At 38.4% G+C, this 23,388-nt stretch overlaps 1 protein-coding gene across 1 annotated transcript in view; it reads right to left on the minus strand.

The window, feature by feature from the left end:
* Positions 1-18,610: 18,610 nt before the first annotated feature.
* The window catches only part of FAM170A (family with sequence similarity 170 member A), a gene marked incomplete at both ends in the record, with an annotated part of 57,445 nt that continues 52,667 nt past the window's right edge, over positions 18,611-23,388 (minus strand). The window contains one exon of the mRNA XM_081131748.1: positions 18,611-18,904. Within this exon, the coding sequence (XP_080987874.1) occupies positions 18,611-18,904 (294 nt within the window). The remainder of the gene's footprint in view (positions 18,905-23,388) is intronic.

Here is a 23,388-nt window from a genome sequence, read left to right on the forward strand (position 1 = left end):
ATATAGTCAGTGCAACAGGAACTAGGTGGACTGGATGATCACTGGGGTACAGGAATCATCAGTCTATGCTTCTCCCTCCATTGCAGAGGAACACCAACTAAGTGACCTTGGGAGTGGCCTCTTTCTGTAGGATCTCGGTTATAGGAAAATGAGAGACCTTCTTACCCATTGAACTTCCTATCCAGACTGTACAGTTCGGAACTTTTTTTAAAAATTAAGTTACAGTTTACAAACAATGAATTGTATTTATTTTAAGTATGAAGCTTAATGAGTTTTGATAATTTTATAAGCCAATTTAATCTCCACTTCAATCAAGAGAAAAATTCCATCATTCCTATAAATTTCTTCATGCCCTTTTCCAGTCGATTGCCATACCCACACAGAGGCCACAATTATTCTGATTTTTATCATCATAGATTTTTTTTGCCGGTCCTTGAACTTCACATAAATGGAATCATATTTATGTCTTCTTTGTGCCTTACTTCTTTTGCTTAACTTATCATTTTTGAGATTCATCTAGTTTGTTGCTTTTATCAGTAGTTTCCTTTTACTCCTGAATAATATTCTATTTTATAGATACATCATCACAAATTGTTTATCCATTTTCCTGTTGATGAACATTTGCTTTGCTGCCAGTTTTTGGTTATTATGAATAAAGCTTCCAAGAATATTTTTGTATAAGTCTTTTTGTAGACATACAATCTTGTTTCTCTTGAGTAATTTTTAGGAATGAAATTCTTAATCACATTTAACAGCCAAAATTTTAGTCATATATAGCATCAGCTTTTTGTGCACAGACATAAAAAGAAGCCTCCTATTCTATGCATCTCTTCCTATCTTTTATGCCTTGTTCTGCAAAAAGAAAATGAAAAAGGAAAAGCTTTTGACAAGTCTTTAGTGCCCTCGAAGACACTCATTCTTACCTATTAGAGGTCATAAAAAGCAGTAAGAAGCAGGGTGCAAGTAGCACAAGCAAGAGTATAGTAACACATCCTTATTAGAAGTCAGGAGTAAAAAAGATAACAGGAAGCCAGGAAGGCAAGCATGGCAGGTATTCCCTTCTGCCCTTCAGACATACTCTCACCCTTCTCTGCCTTGCTTTTCTCCTCAGCAAGCTGATCTCTACTGGTGGTGCCATTTAGGCTCCCTTAACCTCTGGCTTCTACATTGGTTTGCCAGTGGCTGGTACTGGCAGGAGATGAGGATGGGAGAAGGGAGAAGTCAGGGAATTCAACCCCCTGCATCTCTTCCAAGTGAACAGAAGCTTGGCAGGGGCTGTTCTTCACCCCAAGGTGACACCTCCATCACATGAACCCTCTCCCATGGCTGCAACTCTCCCCATCTTCCCATAACTATTGCCCCTTCAGGTCCAGAATTAGCATGCTTCACCAAAGAATGTTTCACTGTTTTTGTTGGTTCCTTTAAGCCTACTGACACCATTGCAAATTGCCCCTTTATTGAACTTTTTTTTTTTTTACTTACCCCTTTGAATTTGCTATCTGTTTGCTGCACTAACTCTAGCTGATAACTCAAGTTACTAGTTAAGAAGAGGTATGTATCTAAGTCAGAGTGGGTGAGAATCCTGAAATACAAAGCAAAAATATGAACCAAGTTACCAGCAATCTGGGTGCCAAGATAAGAGCCTGATTCTGATACAAGATCTGCTCAAACAAGGAACCTCTTCTACACTTCTTCTAAGACAAACTGAAGCCACAAAGGGATGGGGGAGAAAGTTAGTAAATTCTGACAGAAAACACACATTTGAGGGATTGGTAATAAGGTCAGAGACAAAGTACAGGAAAAGGGAACTCCACTGATCTACAGACCACCACTCAACAGTTTCTTCCAAGTCTCTAAGTCTCTATCCTCAAACTTTCCCTTTTTTTGTTGAATTTCATCCATTCTCCATGAGCCTTCAGTTATCACCTCCATGTAGAAAAACACACAAAAGTCCTTCTTTAATCTAAACATTACTCTTCAGTAACAGACCCAACAGCTTGAATGTTCCCCAGCCACTGAAAATTTATTCCATTCCAAACTTATCACATCTTCACCCTCTCACAGTAACTTGGCAACTCCTCTGGACTTGCCTATTTCTACTCATGGCATCAGCAGCCTCCCATTCCACCACATTCAACACCTCAGGCATTTTTCACTACCTTCTCCCACAACCGCCATATCGAAATCTGTTGCCCAACAGAGAATCTAGATTGTGAATCATTGTGTATCCTCTCGTATGGGCTTCAGTCTTCCTCTCCAGTCTCATCTCTCATCTCTCCTCTTTAGGGTCTCCAACCTTTCCTTAGAACATAATGCATGTCTTGCTTCTACATATTCACTCTAATAGAAAAAGCTTTTGCCAAAAAATCCTACCTGTAAAAAAAAAATCTCAACTTTTAGGATATACATGTCAAGTACCGCTCCCTTCACAAAGTGTTTTCTCTTTCCTTTCCCTCAACCAAGTGTTCTCCTCTTTTTCTGAGTATTTTATTCACATCACTCTTACATTTTGTATTTTATTATGTATTATAATCATGTATTATATATTATAATCATGTATTACTATTATGTATTATACTATTATGTATTACACTATTATGTATTATAATCATGAATTGTGGGCTATAATCATGATTATAAAATACAAAATTTTTTCTATGGTAAATTTCAAATCACTTGAAAGCACAAAGGGTCCTATTTGTTTTATTTTCTGCAACACCTATATTCAATAAATAATTTCTGAATTGTATTCAATTGCATTGAATTTTCTCATATGCATGTCAAATTTTCAGGCAAAATTATTTATAAAATTAAACAAAGACTATCCAAAATCCAAAATCCATGTGTTAGATATCCTCTGTATCTTTGTACAAAACTTCATTTTTACCATTTAGAAAATAAAAGTAGAGTAAATTTATAAATAATATTTAACTTTGAAGTACTAACCAAGCCAGTCCTTTAAACGTGATATTTGTGTCTATGGTTCACATTAAAAGGATTTGGTAACAACACATTTTCTCTCCTAGACAAAATAAGTTATTCTGGACAAATGTGCAGTGTTTTGTTAGGAAAATGAAGCCACTTGGCCTGCACTGCAGTTTTACTGATTGGCACATGTATGAGGTGGGGACTAAAAAACAAATGTTTTGCAGGATGTTTTCTGTCTTCACAAAAACATTCCCTCTTGCTAAGAATGAAAAATTTGGACCTAAAAGTTGCTCTTAAAAAACTTAAGAAATCCTTTAGTTTGACCAATCTTTCTACATATTTTTCTAATTATTTGGGACATCTGCATGAAAATATGTTCTGTGACTTAGCTATGCATTCTCTTAATAACCATAACTGAGTATTAGCATTATAACTTCCTGAATAACATTTATTAGATTCTTGTATAATGACATCAACGCCTGTTTTATATTTTTCCTGAAGCCCTCACTCACTTAAGAGCCATTCTCCATCCTGATATTAACTGTAACCATATGGAATAGACATCTTGTTTGTTTGCATTTCAGTTTTGTTTGCCGGGCCTATTCACAGCTCATTTTTCTCTTATTAGCACCCAGTTGTATTTTGGGGAACCTCCCTTCTCCACACCCTCAGTCCTTGTGCCTGGGCTGGTGGGACTGACTCCGTCCTAAGCTCTAAAAATGGGCACACAACTCCAGCCTGTGGAGTCAGATCACTGTATGTCCTGACTACGGTGTTTACTGCACAAAGGAGAAAGCTGAACCCACAGAATCAGTCCAGAGGCATGCAGGAGCCCTTAGGAAACGTGCTCTCCTCCCCTGAGGACTGCTAAGCAGGAAGAATCAGCTCAGAAGCTTCTGGGGAGAGCCTGCCTGAGGGGGAGCCCAACACAGGAAAGCAGAACCAGGAGGTGGAAGAAGTTTCTGATACAATGGCTTTTGCATCTAGACTCAGAGATGCCTTCTCTGAATTATTAATTATGTAAGCCAATCATTGTTTAAAATTTATCTGTATTATTGAAAGTGTTACAGATGTCTCCTTTTTCCCCCACTGACCCTCTGCACCCCACTCCCACCCTCCCCAGGCCTCGCCACACTGCTGTCTGTGTCCAAGGGTTATGCATAAGCTCTTTGGTTTATCTCTTCCCACACCCGTTCTTCCTTCTGAGATTTCTCAGTCTGCTGCATCCTTGTCTCTGGATCTATTTGATTTGTCAGTTTGTTTTGTTCATTAGATTCCAAATATAAGTGAGATTATGTGACACTTGTCTTTCTCTGACTGTAAGCCAGTAATATTTTAAATTAAGCGAGTTTGTAAATCAATAAATTCTTTTTAATTAAATCCATTTGAATTGATTTTCTGTCCCTTGAAATGGAAAAATTCTTATCTGGTTGCCACTGAGTGCCACACACTCTGCAACTGCCCTCCTCACTGACCAAAGACCAGTGTTAGCCTGGCTCCTGCCCCTCTACAGCTGTTATACTCATGCCTCGTTCCATGGCCCCATATATCACCCTCGCCCATACACTCAAGAAACCCCTTTGGGCTTTATTCTAATTATCCTCTACTTCTCTCTACATAACAGTGCACTGTGCAATGTCATTTTTTAAATGTCGATTTACTGATGTACCCCTGAATGTGTCTCAATTCCTTCTACTTCTTTCATATTTCCCAAAATGTGCTTTTAGTTTTAAAATCATTTTAAATAGCCAGAAATACAATAAAACATAGAGAAATAATTCACAATAAACATATAAATTAATAAGGTCAATGAAGAGGGCTTTGAGATACATTTTGAAATATTGATTCTAGAAATAGAGCAAGTAGTTAATACAGGTTGAGGACCACTTATAAGAGCCCCACCTCACCCCCAAACTTAGCCGCTCATTGCCTATCCTACTTCCTATGAAACCACCATTAATAATTCTACCATTTAAGTTTTTAGAAGTGGCCTGGGTAGTAAAACACATTGATCATGTTTTTCACATTAAAAATTCAGATACTTGGCATGACATCCATGAGTATATCCATGTCAAAAACAGAAAACATAAGAGTATAACTTTCCTAGAAAATCCACTACACATGGACTTTGAAAAACACACCATTCAGCTCCATGTTGCACATGAATAAAAGTTTCATTATGTATGACTGATATACCCTCAGAAGATCCTGATTTTTCTAGTAAAAGTTATTTAAAAACTGGAATAGGACTTGAATAAATTACTCTGCCTTGCCTCCCCCCCAAAAATTGAGATGTGTAAATTTTCCAAGTTTCATTTTTTTCATCAAGCAACATTATTTCTGACTTTTACCTCACTATTCAGAAAAAATCACCGAAGCAATCTTAATAATACATCAGTCTCATCAATGAAACCTCTGCCATACTCCAATTTACGTGAACTTCTTATGGAAGGTAATTGACCACATAGAATTTACTGCCGGAGTCAGCTAATGCTGAAAAAGCACAGGGAGATTTAGGAGGAAAGCCTGATGCAAGGTTTACATGTTGTAAAGAAAGCTGAGTAGTCCTCAGAGGAAAAAAAAAAAAAAGTTGGGTCTACTTATAAACCACTCAACATGAAATTAAGCTTTAAATTTTGAATAAATAAATGTCTTGCTGGGCAGAAAAATCTAGTACCCCAAATCCAATGGGCACAAGCAGATCGTTTTGTAACCTTGTCACTGTCTGACATCAATGCCATCACAATAGAAACCTGGACACCAGCTGATTTTACTCCTCCTCCTCTTTAGCACCAGATTCCAACCATTCATGTAGGTAACATTCAGAGCTGGGGAGTGCTGACAAAGGTCAGCATCTTGGATACGCAGTTAATTTTAAAAGCTTTTAATTGCACATGCAATACTGAACAGACTTTTTAAGTGACTAAGATCACTGAAACTCTCAATTCCAATACAATATTCCTGACAGCTCATTCAAAATGCACATGAAGGAGGGGGTTGAGCTACAGATTTTAAAACGGCAAACGTAACATGTAAGTAAGGCTCAAAGATGTATGTTTTGCCCAAATCCTAGAGACTGGAAATTGAAAAATTGGCATATATAAGTTATAATTTTTATTTATAACAGTATAAATTAAGACAGATTCTGGAGGTACTAAGGTCTAGGAATTCAGATGGCTTCACAAATACATATGTGTGTGTATATATTTTTACACACACACACGCACACACACACACACACACAGAATATTCAAACCTGACCAAAAAACCACAACACCTTGCAGAAGGCTCTCTCCTCCAACAATCCAAACTCTATCCAATCCTGAATCCCTTCAACAGCCCAGTGAGTCTCAATCTTTGTTACATATTAAAGGCACCTGAAGAGCTTTTAAAACCCACTGAAGACAGGGCCCCACTGATCCATGAAATCAGTATCTTCAGGGGTGGGGCCCAGGCAGGCGATCTGCGCAGGCCGCAGGGCTGAGAGCTACTGACATCTCCCCTCTTCCACTCAACGGCCTCACCAGGGTAGGACGGGCTCGGCCATCAGCCTGCGTACACAAATCATCCACAGCACGGCATCTATAAACTTTCAAACTTGTACAAGCTTTTGTCTTAGCTATCAATACTTGGCATAATCCACTAAGCAATTAGTAGAAAATCAGAAAAAAATCAAGCAAAGCAGGCACCACTTTTAAGGAAATGAATGAAAGAAAACAATGGAGACAAAAACAAGTAAAATCATTTTAGAAATAAAAGTTCCTAAAATTTACAAGTCTAGCCAGTATTAACTCACTCAGTTAATACTTAGGATGATATATACTAGTCACAACGACAAGAATATATACCAGTTTTTATTTCTTACTAGCAACCCCTCAGAGTTACTAGGTGTTTTACACATTAAACTCAAGCCTGCAACAATTCTTTGAGGGAGAATATCCCATTTTAGAGATGAAGAAATAAGGCTCCTGATGACTAAGTCATTTTGCCTGATGTAACCCTACTAGTGACTGAATTAGGTTTCAAACAGATTTACTGATTCTAAAAGTGTCTCAAAAGCAATTTGATTTCGTTATCATAGCCAACCATCATCCAAGGGCTCAGCCTAAAGCCCTGAGCAATAGTGGAAGAGGGGGGTAGGGGTGGATATGAATTGCTGTAAGTGACTTTTGAGTCTATTTAGTGCTAATTTAAGGCCAAAAGAAATCACTTAATTTTTAAATTGTTGAGCCAGGGCTAATTTCTGGCTTATTAGATAAGCTGTTTAAATGTCTTTCCGGCTAGTTTCAAACTGCCTTCCCCATAGGCAGCTTTTGTTCACGGACCCAGTTTGCCAAGAATTCCCATTATTTTTGGAGCAAAATAAAACTGAAACTTGATTTTTGGAGCCAATTCTTTCCATAGTACTAGTCTTTAAAACACTGTTCTTTTTCAAACTACGTGGGTACTGGTAATGAGCCAGACCATCCAGGGAGTCAACACAGATCTGAAAGTAAAGGATAATACTTCGAAGTCTCATGTAATTATTTCAATAAGTTCTTGAAAGTGTTTATAGCATTAACAGAGCTCTGTAAATGAGAGATTGCATTCTGTTTATAGAATGAAAACTGAGGGACACACTCCAGCCTAACTCATCCAAAAAGGGCCAAAGCAGAGAATAAAAACAACTCCCCAAGCAGAGCACTAGACCCATCCCACAAAAATTCTATTAATTTAAAGTCTGGCTCACTCTACTTTCCCATCCAAATACCAAGAGAAAACAAGCTGAACAATTTCACCTTCAAGATTAGAATGGGGCTCCCACAGAGACTGAAGGAAAATCCACTCCTACACTGAAGATAGGCAGGCCCTTAAGATCCTAATCTAGTTTTCTTATTTGTTGCTTGGCATGTCAGCCTGTTCCTTATAACTTATCCCAGCTGTTTCTCCTGAAAGTATGGCATTTGCAGTTTGCTGTGGGCCTCAAAAAGCACAAAGAAATGGTAAATCATCAAATGCTGATCACCAAGTCAAAGGAACAGATATTGCTTTTCCTAGGGGAAGACAGAAATGACTATTGGATAGTTGTAGTTTTAAATAATAGATGAAGGCTTCCTTTTAATGCATAAAAATCTGACAGTGTCATGATTATATAGTTGAAATGTATTACATGTCCAAGTACTAAAATACAAAGGATATAATCTCAGGATATGTTGTTTTCTGAATATGCTAATCTTAATTGCCTTGAAATTTGCATTTCATATTTTTAGTCTGAATATGAGCATATTTGATATGAATCCAGTATCACCCCCTATTTTTCTTTATTTTGCTATCTTCATCCTTGATTTTTTTAAAAATACAGACAGAAATCTAATGCTAAAAGTCATAATTCTAAAATTAAAATCATTAATTAAAATCCTGTCATTTTGCTAATCTTTCAGGTTTAAGAATAGATTAGTATATTTTAGCAATATCTGGTTCAAATACAACTAAAGTTTAACTTTTACATATATTTCCATTTAAATAGTCAACCTTCTTTATATGGTTATAGGTTAACTCCTTACCTCTTTTCAAAGCAAAAAATTAATTGTACTTTCTGATATAACTTATAGATACCAACTGCTGTTAAAAAACCTTTCTGACTTACACTATCTAATTTTGGGTATTTCCTAGGACAAGTCTATTTTTCATTAGATTGTTAAAAGTTAATTTATTTGTGTATATTTGTTCTTCAAATTAAATATACTATTATATTTTGTCATTTAAATTCATAATTTTGTTCATCAACCCTAGGTAAACTGGATAATTTTTTAAATGATGAGGGTATTAAAGATCTCCTTATTTTCTACAACATTGCTTCTTTAGTATTTGGCATGAGTAGGGTATTACTTTAGTTTCTGCTATCCAAAAGGCAGTCTTAAAATATTAACATAAAATTTTAGGAGACATCATAGGTAAATGTAATCTAATTCAAATCAAAACATATTTCTTGAGCACCTACTATGTGCCTGGAATGGTTTTAATCTCTGCAGATACAGCAGAAAACACAACTGGTAATGGTCCTGTCCTGAGGAAGCTTTACAGTCCATAGGATTGTCACAGTAAAGTGAGTAAATGTACGTCAAATCATAGTAAGTGTTTTAAGAATAAGAGTAGACTAAAGGAGATAGATGAGGTTGAAGAAAACACTCATGACATATGGAGGCTGAAAAAGCCCTCCTTGTTAGAAAGGTGCTTAAGCTGAGATCTAAAAGAAAGAAGAAAGTAAACTAAAAAGATACATGGGGAAGAAAATTCCAGATGTGGAAAGAGGTGGTGTAAAGGCCCTTATGGGTGAATGATTATGCTTGGGGTGCAAAGAATAGCAAAGAAGCCATTGTGGTGGAGTGGAGCAGAGTAGAATAGTGTAAGGGGAGATAGTAGAAGGTGAGGGCAGGAGGTTGAAAGGAGTGGAAGAGGAATGGGGACCAGATCACATTGGACATTATAGGCCACAGTAAGAGTTTCAGAAACATGAAACCATCTGAAGATTTTGAAAAGAGAACTGACAACATCTGTCTCCCGTTTTTTTAATGCTCCATGGAAAATAGGTTATAAGGGTAGGGTTAGAGCAGAGAGATGAGTTGGGATGCTACTGAAGTTCTAGACAGTACTTGAGGGACCAGACCAGCATAGTAGTGGGGGGGAGGGGGGTCGTGAGAAACAGTTTGATGCAAGAGGTACTGTGAAGGAGGAACAGGTACTGTGAAGGAGGAACAGGGAAGGGTATGGACAGATTGCTGCAATGGAGGTGGGACAGGGAGATCCAAATTGTCACCTGATCAATTGGAAGAATGGAATTGCCAGATACCAAGAAAAAGAAGAAAACAGAGAACAAGAGTAGGGAAAGAAATTATGAGTTTGGTTCTACAGTATGGAAATCCCTTTAAAAATTAGAAATAGAATGACCATGTGATCCAACAATCCCACTTTTTGGCATATATCCAAAGGAGATGAAATCACTATCTTGAAGAGGTATCTACTCTCCCATGTTCAATGCAGTATTATTCACAATAGGCAAGACATGGAAACACCCTAAGTGTCTGTCAACAGATGAATGAAGAAATGTGCTGTAGAGTACTATAAAACCATAATGAAGCTCACATCTTATTTATTTGCTTGCTAAGCATCAGCTGCTAGTCCCAGCTGATGTGAATCTGAACAAAATTAGTTCAAGCATCAACAGAGTTGGACTTCCCTAAAGGGAATTGTGCCTTTGAATAATGCCCTTTAAGATAACCCAAAGGGTCTACCCAGACGTCTGGTGTTTAAGAAATTGATAGGGCTGCTCCACAAAGTATTTTATTCTGATGAAGGCTCCTCAAAGCTGGGTTTTCATTATCAGCCTACCAGGCATCCACTCTTGAAATGAGGGCAGATTATTTATTCATTTTCATCCCACTGTAGTAGTCAAGATAGCCCCAATGATTCCAAACTCCTAATATTAAAACCTTTGTAGTTCCCTCTCAGGAAAGAAAAAAACCCCACATTTTACACACACACAGACACACAGATCTCATTGGTGTGAAGACTGTTATGTGCTCATTCCAAGCAAACAACAGGAAAGAGAATAGGAAAACATGATTGCTCAGGCAGTACAGGATTTACCCCACAGAGCTCAAGGTAGGGCAAATCACACAGTCACACACATATCACACACACACATGCTTCCTTCATATTATTGACACTGATATATTCCATCAGTCGGAATACTTTCAATTGCATATAACAGACATGCAGCAGTTAGCTATTGTGAGTTGCAAAACACAAACATGAAATCTCAGTGGCATAAAACAAAAATCATGTATTTCTCACTAATCGTCAGGTTAGCATTAGACAGTTAGTTCTGTTCGTTTCAGCTGGACCCACTCACATATTTGCAGTTCTTCTGATGGCCAACTAACCAACGCTGGGCTTGTGTAGGCGATGCTGTTTGAAGTCATGGGCCAAGCTGGACTTTGCTCCTCACTGCAGGTTGGGTTGAGGTCTGTCTGTTCCATATGTATTCATCCTGAGGCACAGGCAGAGGAGCAGAAGTTCCCTAGGGAAGCTGTGTCATGGCAATAGCAGAAGCACAAGAAGGCAAGTAGAAATGTGATGCCTCTTAAGGTCTAGGCGCAGAACTGACACATTATCGCTTCTACCCTGTTCCATTGGATAAAGCAAGTTCATGGCCAAGGCCAAACCAACACATGAGGAAGTACATGCCAATGGAAAGAACTGCAAAGGCACAAGGCAAGAAGATATAAGGAGAGGTTAAGAACTGAGGCCAGTATTTCTATCTACCACACACACTAAATCTGACTTTGTTTACCAAAAATAAAATTATTAGAGAAGTATTGACAACTTATAGAATTGATGGAAAGTTAATGGTCAGGCTTAGAAAATAGATATTTCTGGAGAAAAAAAGACAAGAAGCTGAGAGCACAATAATCATGTTTAGCAGTAAAACTCTGCCAGGAGACCACCCCTGCTGGACACTCTGCCACTGCCACTTGTGAAGGAACCCTGGTGCCTTTTCTTTACTCATTCAAACTTTAAAATCCTTAAAGAAACATCTAATCAGCTGAGTGTAGGTCATGCCCATGAAGAAAGGACCTAACTCTTTACATTTCCATATCAAGAGGTGGACACTGCCTCCACCAAGACTATTCACAATTAGAGGCTCTACCACAATAGGAGGGGACATAGATGCAGAGAGAAAAAAGACACAATGTTAAGTGGCTGCACTAATGTGACAGGGATTCTATGAATGGACAAAAGGCATCCCATTATAACATCAAAACATACCTTACAAAGGGAGGTACTTCATGCTCAACAACAGGAAGGTGAGTCATTAGATCATTCATAATAAATCATCGGAGACTTAGCCGGCATTTAATAGCAATACACATTCAAATGACAATGTCTTCTGGATCATAGAAGAAAAAAATCTGTTAGCCTTTCAAACCTTTTTAATTGTTCTGTGCTACTGAATATACTCAAGGAAATTAAATATGTTCCCAATTTTACACTCAACATTTAAACAATCTAACATACATGCAAAAGATATATAGTTAACTCATGTCCAAACATACTCAGAAAAATCATGGAGCCTTGAAATGTCCTTATGCAAAAGGCTTTTTTATGCCGAGAGATCCACACTAATGTGATAGGTGTTCATTTCTACTCATGGCTTGAGGAAATCTATAAATTCAAATAACTATTATTATGCTTGAATAATGTAATTCCACTCAAGGGATATGGACTGCAGTGTCAGATTAGGTGATGAGATGAATGGATTTGGAGTATCTCATTTTTTCCCCTCCCGAATTCACTTTTGGATATTACCGCAATGACAAACACACTGAAGAGAGCTGGCTTAATACGTGGCAATTTCATTAAATATTTATTGTAAATCAAATCTATATCACAAAACAGCCATTTGGTTGGTGAAGAAAAAAGTGCATAAAAGGCAGAAGGGAAAGTTAGAAAAGGGAAGGAAGGGAAAGCAGGAGAGTCGGGAAAGGCAGGAGGCAGGGAGAGAGGGGAGGGGAAGGAGAAAGGGCCCCTGCCATCGCCGCTCATGGCTTTAGGCACTTAGTGGTTCTCCCAGTCATCCAAGCCTCATTTAGGGCTGTAAGTGCAGGATCTGTGTGAAGAAGGTCAAGCGTGTCCTCTTAAGCAATTTTCTTAAGGAATTGGGGCCACTGCCATCAGATGAAACATGACAGCTCTCAGTTAACCACACCCACAGCAGTGGCCCGGGCACCTGTGACCCCAGACTACTCTCTTTTTTTCTTTTTTCTGGAAATAGATGGAGCAAGGATATCCTCATCACAGGTGACCACTCAAATACACTAAAAAGAGTAAGAAATGCAAAAATAGGCCAATATTCTTAAGACCATGACTTCTTCAAACAACTTTCTTGGCAGTTGTAGTTTTGTTTCTATTGCTGTTCTTTCCTTTTTTAAAAAAAAAAAAAAACTTTTTAAAAAAATTTTTATTGATTTTTAAAGAGAGAAAGAGAGAGAGAAACATTGTTGTGAGAGAAAAACATCCATCAGTTGCTTCCCACACATACCTCAACCAGGTTGGAACTGGCAACCTGGGTAAGTGCCCTCACCCAGAATTGAACCGCCACCTTTTGGTGTACCAGACGACACTCCAGCCAGTTGAGCCACCCGGCCATGGCTATTAGTGCTCTCATAGGCACACTGTCCCCACATAAGTTCTTTGATCTTTTAATCTTGACAATATTCAGCAAAGCCTCACTTTTCTTCTCTCCAGACTCTTCTACTACATAGAGTGCCCAGGAAAGAAAAATGAACCACTATTTTCTATATTGAAAGTCTCAGGCATCTCAAGACACATAATGACTTGACCAAAATGCCCCGAAAGGTCATACCATAGAGGAAGGAAAATGAATGAAATTAACTCCATTCAGCTGTATGCTCCGACTGAGTCATGGCACAATTTGGAGTTTTCACCAGTAAAATAAATGGCTTCCTAACTTAGGCTATTCTTAACTTTCTCCATTAAATATAAGTACTTTTGCATATATATATTTAAATAGGCCATCTAGTTCTAATTAGATCTAAATGAGAGTGGAGCAAATGGCTGAAATGGCCACAATTTATGCTTAGTAAACTACAGTAATTAAATTATCTGAATAGGTCCTTATCTAGAAAAAAACTTTCTATTAAAAATAATGTGCCTTTTCTTTATCTAAAGCAATCCAAAGATTCCAAGTAATTGATTACAATGTCATTCCTTTCCTACTCTTGACTGAAATTGGTCAGACAGGGTTTAAAATTATTTTCCTTCTAGTCTGCACAGCTCGCCAACAAATTGTGGTTTTCAGTGGTCATTACCAATAATGAATTTTAGTTCTCAATTGCACTGGTGTTTTAAAGGGTCCTGATTTCAAAAGAAAAGGAGACCTGCCCTTTTTTTTTAATTCCAGAAAACCATTAAATAAATATAAAATTCTTTATATTATTGATTTTTAGAGAGTGAGGAAGGGAGATGGAGAGAGAGAGGGGAACATTGATGTAAGAGCATGACATTGATTAGCTGCCATCTGGCCTGCCTGCCAGGGATCGAGCCCACAGCCTGGGCATGTGCCCCGACCAGGAAGGGAACTAGCAACCCCTCAGTGTACAGGACAATGCCCAACCAACTAAGCCACACTGGGCAGGGCTAAAATTCTTACATTCTTGTTTTTTGTACTTAGAACCTCCAAAAGAATCTTTGTCATCATCCTGTTCCTTAATTTATTCCAATAAATGTTCCTACAAGATTCAAATTTACTCAATTATTTGCATGCTTTACCTCCACTATTCAAATTCCTGCCAAATTCCAAATTAATTCTATTCATCATTATTTTCTATAGCCCAACAATAAAAGAATCTTGTCTAAATGCTAATCTGCTGTTTATTCATTTTCCTCATATAGCTTCAGTCCCCCAGAGTTTGACATTTCAATAAATCCTTACAAGGGATTATAATGCTGCCTTGCTACATTTTGTTTTCTCCAAGAAAATAAATTAAGAAATTTCCCCACCTTCAACCCTTTAAAAATTTAAAAAGAAACCTATCTTCCTTTCTCTAGAAAACAGGTTTGAATGTGGAATTAATTCCAAGCATCTGGAGTGAAAAAACAGTCCCTGGGTAACAGAAGATGAGTTCAACGGATTCCGGCAAAACCATTCCTATAATATGTTTCCTTCGAATCAATATGATCACCCTCATTCTCATAAGATGCAAAAGCAGAAAATCCCATATGTGCTCATGCAATATTTAAAAGATCCTTGTGTTCTTTTCCCCCTGCAACTCTACATCCCTTGGGTCTCCCTGTCACTGAACGCAGTCTGTGCACAGTGGATGGAAAACGCAGTCCATGGTGCGATTCTTCTCAACTGTACAAATTGAGAAGACAGATTAAAATTTTCATTATGATTGTGGGGAAAGAAAACTTAGTATGCAGGAGCTAATTAATATGAAAACTGATTGAGTTAAGGGCTACGCACAGCTGACTTGCTAAAATAGAGTAGGCTATACGGAAGAACGAAACCAATCTTATCCCCTCATGGCCTCATTACCAAACACAGGGTGTGGATAGGCCCTGAGTGCTGGGCATGGCCTCCCATTGCCTGTGCTTTAATGTTTATTCCATCAAGCAGTTCATGCCCATCACACAGGTCAGATTTACTTTACAGCTGCCACAAACCGTAGGGGCCTTATTGCCTCTGGCACTCAGATGTCCACAGCGTGTGGTCAGTCTTACCAAGGGAACCAACCCCTGCAGCCAAGGTGTTTCTACAGTTTCAAAATCTGCACTGGTCTGTGCCACTGGTGAGTGCTAAAAACTTAGGATTTGTAGGAGTGAAATTTCCTTCCAGAGGACAGCTCAATATTAGCTCAGCAAACAAAACTTTGATTCAATAACTGATTCACTTCCAAGCCAGTGTAGACCACCCTTTCTAGAATCATGCCAGGGAGTTCAGGAGTTCAAAATCCAGAAAAATGTTCGAAGTGGTAATCCATTCGCATCTCCAGTTTCATGCTGGAGTGCCCACATGCTAAGTTCCTACTGGATGACTGAATATTTTGCTACCACTTCCAATTCAATTTGTGTCAGGCCATGTCCTAGAGGCAGTGAGGTGAGGAAGCCGGGAGACGGCAGGAAACCACAAGTCTCACAAGGGAAAGAGAGAGTAGAGCATGCAGATTTATAGCCATTTGTCAAGTTGGACAGGAACGGGAGTGTGAAGACTGACCACAGCGCAGGGAAGGTAGGGAACACACAGCATCACCTGAGGTGAGTTTTAGGGAACAGGAAGGTATGGGGTACATCACTTCTACTAACCTTTCATGGCCCCACCTAACCCAGAAGTACAGTCTAGCCATGGGCCTGGGATAGGAAATAAGTGGATTAGGAAATTGGGTTTCATGAACACATGGCAGTCTTTGACACATCAGCCTAGAATTTTTAAAAGCTTAAGTCTATCCATCCATCAAGGCTTAACTGAAATACAACCCTCTTATGAAAGTTTCCAATTTCACCACAGTCAGAGGAAGATTTGCCAGCTTCTGAAAACAAACACTAATCTCTCATTTGGCAACTAACTCCACCTTGTGTTCTCTCCCTTTATTGTTACCCTATTTCTATCAAATTATCATGCTGTTTTTAACATTTAGGAATAGAAGTTTCATTTCTCCAAATAGATTATGAGCCACAAATAGGTAGGGAGTGTGCTGTATTTCTGGTCCAGACACATAGAAACACACTTACATACATGCTCGTGCACACATACCTGTCCCTCCCTCATGTCAGGTGAGTTCTCCCCATCCCTTCAAAAGAAGGGAAACGTACTCTGTAGAGAAACTGAGCCCAGGAAGACCAGAGTTGGAGACACTGGGCTCAGCGGTGAGAGTAAGGTTCTGTGTTAAAAATGAGGAATTAAGAGAATGTCTATTAAAGGAAAAATTCTGACACCTGTTGAAGACAGTAAGGCATACTTTATTCAGGGAGACTATTACAATGGGGTTTTGTAGGAGGGGACAGAGATTGGGCTCAAATATGAATACGACAAGGAAAAGTAAGAATTTATAGCTAAGGAAGGGGTGGGGTAAGTGGATGGATAATTAGTAAGAGGAAACATCATCTGGAGTAAAGAGGGAGTCCCGTTAAACGAGCTTTATGGAATTATTGCTGAAAGCAGGCCAAGATGATAAGATATCAAGGGTGGGGGATAAGGAATTTAATCAGATGTAAAGAGTGGTCAGATATCAAAGTTGAAAGATGAGGAACTTGATCAGATATGAAGTTTAGGCGATTTTCACTAAACTGCTCACCCAGCAGGAGTTTTACTAAAAGGGGCGATGGCAGAGCCTAAGGATGAGGCCCAGTCAAAAAGAAGACTCAGAGGAACCCGACTGAAGCTTGGCCTTTGTCACTATGAATGGTGAGGGATGGGTGTTGGAGCACAGGTCAAATGTCAAGGACTGGATACAAAGATGGCATTAATAATTCTCAGAAGCATGACTAAAAGCTGGAAGATAATGGAGTAATGTCTCCAAAATTATGAGAGGACCTTATTTTCAATCTAGAATTCTATATCCAGTTAATTTTATTCAAGTGTAAGAATATACTCAAAACATTCTTAGATTATTTTCAAAAAATATATTTCACATTCTATTTTTTCTTAGAAATATATATAGGATGTGCTCCAAGCAAAGATGTAAGCCCAAAACTACACCATGAGAGCTTGTTGCTTGCAGACAATTATTCAGCCTTCCACAGCTTAGGGAAATTAAGCCATAACCAGTTATCTTATGAAGGATCTTGGAATAAGAATTATAAATGAGAAGAGGAGGGAGCTCTACAGAGATGGTAAATACTTTCTTCATGTTCAAATTTTTTTCAAAAAACTAACATTATCTGTTATCAAACATGTTTTGCAAGAGCAATATCCCACAACTGCTTGTGTCAATGCCCTCTTCACATCCTTCAGGTTCATTTTTGTTGGCACCAACATTTAATACAATCACATAACTTGTGTGAACTTTCCAGTTTTTCAGGCATAGTAGCCTGATAATTCTTCTTTTAGTTTTCCCATATAGACACTTCATTGTGTTCAGTGGAGCATGAGAATAGGAGCTAGCTTTTATTCGGTTGCCATGTTAGTTAAATCATCTTTTGTTGCATAATAGGCACCTTATTCATGCTACTTGGTAAACAGAGGTATTTATTGGATCACATGGGTTAAAAATTCATATGTGGCTTGAGCCCAGGGCTCAGACATTATCAGCATAACCAGGCTCTCTCCTTCTCTGCATGTCCCCTAATGTGATGGCTTATTCTCAGGTTCCACAAAGAGGTAAAACAGATACTCTGTGCCTTTCATGTTCAAGTCTAACAGAAAGTAAAGAGCATCTCTTCTAGAAAGCTCAACTAAGAACCCGAAGAATTCACTTTGATTGGTCCACTTAAGTCAGGAACCTTTCCCTGAAACAAACATTATATCCTGGGAAATCAGTATCACATTCTTCATGCTACACCGCCCCATCTGGACATTTGGTCAGAGATAGGGAATCTAGTTCCCCACAGGAAACTGGGGTACTTTTTCCAGTAGATGGGGAATGAATGCTGGACAAGCAAAAATAGCGTATATCTGTTATAGCTTTGAATACATTCAAAAACTTATTGTTCACCCTGGCGGGTGTGGCTCAGTTGGTTGGGCATTGTCCTATGCACCAAAAGGTTACTGGTTCAATTCCTGGTCAGGGCACATAATCCGACTGCAGGATTAATCCCTGGTGGGGGCTTGCAGGAGGGAGTTGATTGATGTTCTGCTCTCACATTAATGTTTCTCTCTCTCTTTCTCTTTCCTCTCCCTATCTCTCTAAAAATCAATTAAAAAAATGTTTTTTAAAAAATACATTGTTCTGCTGTCTCCAAGGAGCAGGATTCCCATAGGTCTTACCCTCAGGTCAATTTAATGTTTCCCTTGGTAAAAAATAAAAATAAAAAATACATACATACTAAGGAGTAACACTTAATTTCCTTTTAGACCTGTGATCAAATCACACAGATGTAGATATTTCAATTTCTATATAATCATTTGGGTCTTTATAGAGTCCTTGCTCAATGTTTGTAGTACTTGTAGTTATGATAGAAACTAACTGTCATTGGGCTGATAACCTGTGATTTTCTTTCCCCAGAGGGTCTGCATTTCCACCTGCAGCTTCCCTTGTATATCTTCACATTCCACCCTCAGCTTTGAAGATGAAATATGAGGGTTTTCCTTCACATCAATGCCCCCTGGGCTGCTGGCCATAATCAGGCTTGGCAGGAAGCTGGGTATTTTGGGAAAGCCATGTTGTGTGTTTCTGGGATCAGACAGGAGAGCAGCTCCATGTAGGCCTCCTATATATGCCAGTAAATGGCTAAAGTAATGTGGTTTCATTTCCTTCTTTACAAAGAAAGAAATTAATTTTCAAAAACTGGCACGAGGGCCCAGCTGGGCGGGGCTCAGCGGTTGAGCGTCGACCTAGGATCCAGGCGATAGGGGTTCAATTCCTGGACAGGGCACATGCCCGGGTTGTGGGCTTGATCAATGACTCTCTCATCATTGATGTTTCTGTCTCTCTCTCTCCCTCTTCTTTCCTCTCTCTGAAATCAATAAAGATATATTAAAAAAAAAAAAAAAAAAAACTGGCACGAGGCCCAGGCAGTGTGGCCCAGTGGTTGAGCATCAACCCAGGAATCAGGAGGTCACAGTTCAATTCCCAGTCAGGGCACTTTTAAATGAGCGAGTCAAAAGTCCATTTAAGTTTCTTCAAACTCACCTCCCCTCCTGGGGTCACCCAGAGGCTGTGTGCTTCAGACAGCACACTTGTAAGAGGGCAGAGCCTTCATCAGCCCAGTCCTCTTTGCCAACCCATGTGGGACATATGACATGAACAAGCAGTGAACTTTTGTTAAGCTGAGATTTCAGGTCTGTTAGTGCAATACAACCTGATTTGTTCTGATTAATGTACTAAAAAAAAGGGGGTGTTAATAGATATTGGCCCAGCAGTTAGCTGTGTCTGCCATACTCTTCACAAAGCCTGTTTCCACTGAATCTCCCAGAGCCATCATGGTCATCAATTTCCCCTGTAGCTTTATTTTTATTATATTTTGGACAAATTTTAAGTATATAAAACCAGAGAGAATAATATAATAACTCAATGTATCCATGAATATGTGACCAGTCCTCTTCCTACTCCTTTCTCCCCATCCATATTATATTTAATCAAATCCCAGATATCACATAATTTTATGTGTAAATATTTAAGTGTATGTCTCTTTAGGATAAATAATCTTTTTAACTTAACTATGGCATTATTTTCACACCTAAATAGCAGTAATTCCTTAATATCATCCAATAGGTTTAATACAAGATAAATTCATTAGACAAGTCTACTTGCACTAGACTTTTGAAAAAAGAATTCAAATGATGAAAACGTCGTTCACTATCATTTGTTCCACCCATCCTGAAAATCTTCACTCAAACGTTAGGATCAGCTATATACAATTTATCAGTTATATATTTACCAACATGAGTGTGCTCTGAAAGGAAAAGCAATGCATAGGAAAGAAACAGTGTCAGTTGGAATTTTAAGTCACACATCAGGGAAACCACGAAACTCTAAGAATCTACCCTTAAGACAGAATTTAAAACTTACACCGGATACTGGAAGGCTGAGAAAGACCTAGGAAATGAAATGCTAATAAATGAGGAAGTAGAACTATGCATAGAAATACAACTACTTTGAAGGTCTTTGTGACAGAATAAAGAAATTAATGTCATCAGGCTCAAGATACGCTTAAAAAGTTTCAATGTCGCTGGATTTTAAAATGAGACTGAGTATTTAGGTTTAAGAAATGCAAGGATATCTCAGAGATATCGCAGGCTTTATTCCAGACCACTATATTAAAGCAAGTGTCGCAATAAAGTGAGTCAGAATCTTTTTGCTGGTGAAGGGTCTTGCCTTCAATTTGTAAAAAACACATCTGTGAAGCATAATAAAGTGAAACAAGATAAAACAAGGTATGCCCATATCCATTAAAATTTATTTTCCCCTGCTCTGTCCACTGAAAGGGCCCAGAAGCCCAGAAGCAATTACACCCTAGAAGCAATTAGCACGCCTGACACTCATATCTTTATTTCTAAATACCATTCTCTATTAAAAGGAATCAGGTGTCCTTGGAGACATGGCAGATTCCAGGGTTGGGACAGGGAAGGCACAAGATGAACCTGAACGTTTTGCACCAGAAAGTAGAGAACTGTTAAAAACAGAACAAAACTGAAGAAAAAAAATGAGGACACATCAAAAGGACACATGGAACCAGCTCAAAGGAGTTCCCACTGAACAAGTCAGAGAAAATTTGAGCATCAAAATAAATAAAGACTGGTAACACATTATAACACATTGAATAAAATAACAATCTATGAATCTATACTGGTAATAAATAAATGATTGATAAACAATTAAATAGAATATACAGATAGATCTTTCTAACTATATAATGTTGACAAATAAATCCGGAAAGATCCAGTTAGAAAATTACATGCAATTATCATAATTTGTTTAGGCAAGACCAATCAATGAATTAAGGGTGGGGGGATAAGTTTGGTAACAATAGAATATTTTTATAGTCCTACCCCACTAATTATCATAACTATCACCCCAACAGTGGAACATAGCCAATGGCCTGCCCAATAGTAAGCCTAGCCTGCCTGTGGCCCTGCCCAACTTCAGGGCACAGCCTGTGGTCCCACCTGATCACACGCATAGCTTGAGGCCCTGTATCAATTCAGTGTACTGCCTCTGGCCCCACCTGAATGCAGAGTCCAGCCAGTAGCATCAACCTGCCAGGAAACACAGTTTATGATCCTGCCCAAAGAGAGGTGATTGCAGAGCCCAGCTAGTAGCCCTACCTGACAGAGGGAACACACCACAGCCCTAGCAGACAAGGGAGCCCACCCAGCAGCCCCACTTGAACATGGAGCCCAGCCTTCAGGTCCACTCAGCCATGGAGCCCAACAAACAGCCAGCGGTAACTTCTTTGGCCTCAGAGCATGGACCTCATCCAAATTTACACAAGGAGGTGAAAGATCTGTACACTGAAAACAATAAGACGCTGATCAAAGAAACTGAGGTAGACACAAATAGAAAAATATTTCATGTTCATGGATCAGCAGAATTAATATTGTTTAAAAGTCCATAATACCCAAAGCCATGTATAGATTCAATGTAATCCCTATCAAGATTCCAATGACATTTTTTACATAAATAGAAAAAAACAATACTAAAATTCATAAAGAACTACAAATACCCCAAAAGAGCCAAAGCAATCTTGAGAACGAACAAAGGTGGATGCATCACACTTCCCTGGCTTCACACCATAACACAAAGCTACAGTAATCAAAACAGTATAGTATTGGCCTACACTCTGACACATAGACCAATGGAACAAAATTTAGAGCCCAGAAATAAATCTCCAGATATGGTGAACTAATATTTGACAAGGGAGCCAAGAATACACATTGGGGAAAAGGTGATCTCTTCAATAAATGTGCTTAGAAAACTAAATATTCACATGCAAAAGAACAAAAATGGACCAATATCTGATGCCACTCACAAAAATAAACTCAAAATGGATTGAAGACTTAAATGTAATATGTAAAATTATAAAACTCCTAAAAAAACCATAGAGGGTAAGCTCCTTGACATTAGTCTTGTAAATAATTTTTTGTCTATAACACCAAAAGCACAAGTAACAAAAGCAAAAATAAAGAGAAAGGACTACATGAAAATAAAAAGCTTTTGCACATCAAAAGAAACCATTAATAAAATGAGAAGACAACCAAAGGAATAGGAGAAAATATTTGCAAATTATATATCTGGTAAGAGGTCAAGACTCAAAATATATAAGGAACTCATACAATTCAATGGCAAAATCATCATCATCATCATCACATTTAAAAATGGGCAGAAGACCTGAATAGACATTTTCCAGAAAAGATATACAAATGTCCTACAGGCGCAGGAAAAGTGCTCAACATCACTAATCCACAGGGAAATGCAAATCAAAATCAATGAGATATCACCTCACACCTGTTAGAATGCCTATTATCAAATAAACAAGAGAAAACAATTATTGGCAAGGATGTGGAAAGGGGAAAACTTATGTGCTATTAGTGAGAATGTAAATTGGTGCAGCCACTATGGAAAACAGTATGAAACTTCCTCAGAAAATTAAAAATAGAACTACCATATGATCCAGCAATCCCACTTTTGGTCACATATCAGAAGGAAGTGAAATTGGTATCTCAAAGATGTATCCATACCCCCATGTTCACTGCAGTATTATTCACAATAGCAAAGACATAGAAACAACCTAAGTGTTCACAGGCAGATGACTAGCTAAAGAAAATGAGACTGATTATATATATTTGCATTCCCACCAACAATGCACAAGCATTCTCCTTTCCCCACATCCTTGCAAGCAATTGTTGTCTCTTGTTTTTACACATACAAGGAGATATTATTCAGTCATTAAAAAGGAGGAGATCCTGCCATTTGCAACATCACTGGAGAAACTTGAGGGCATTATGATAAGTGAAATATGTCAGAGAATGTATATGTCTATAAGCATATGCCATGGGGAAGGCCTGGGAGTGGGGTGGATGCCGGGTGGAGGGGATCAATGGGGGGGGAAAAGGGCACATCTGCAATACTTTGGACAATAAAGATAAATTTTTAAAAAATATGACAGAGATTGACAGCAATACAGTCATAGTAGGGGACTTGAACACCCACTGACTTTATTGGATAGATCTTCCAGACAAAAACTCAACAAGGAAACAGTGACTCTAAATGACACACTAGGTCAGATGGATTTAATTAA

The sequence above is a fragment of the Miniopterus schreibersii genome, assembly GCF_964146895.1.
Source record: "Miniopterus schreibersii genome assembly, chromosome: 3".
Lineage (NCBI taxonomy): Eukaryota > Metazoa > Chordata > Mammalia > Chiroptera > Miniopteridae > Miniopterus > Miniopterus schreibersii.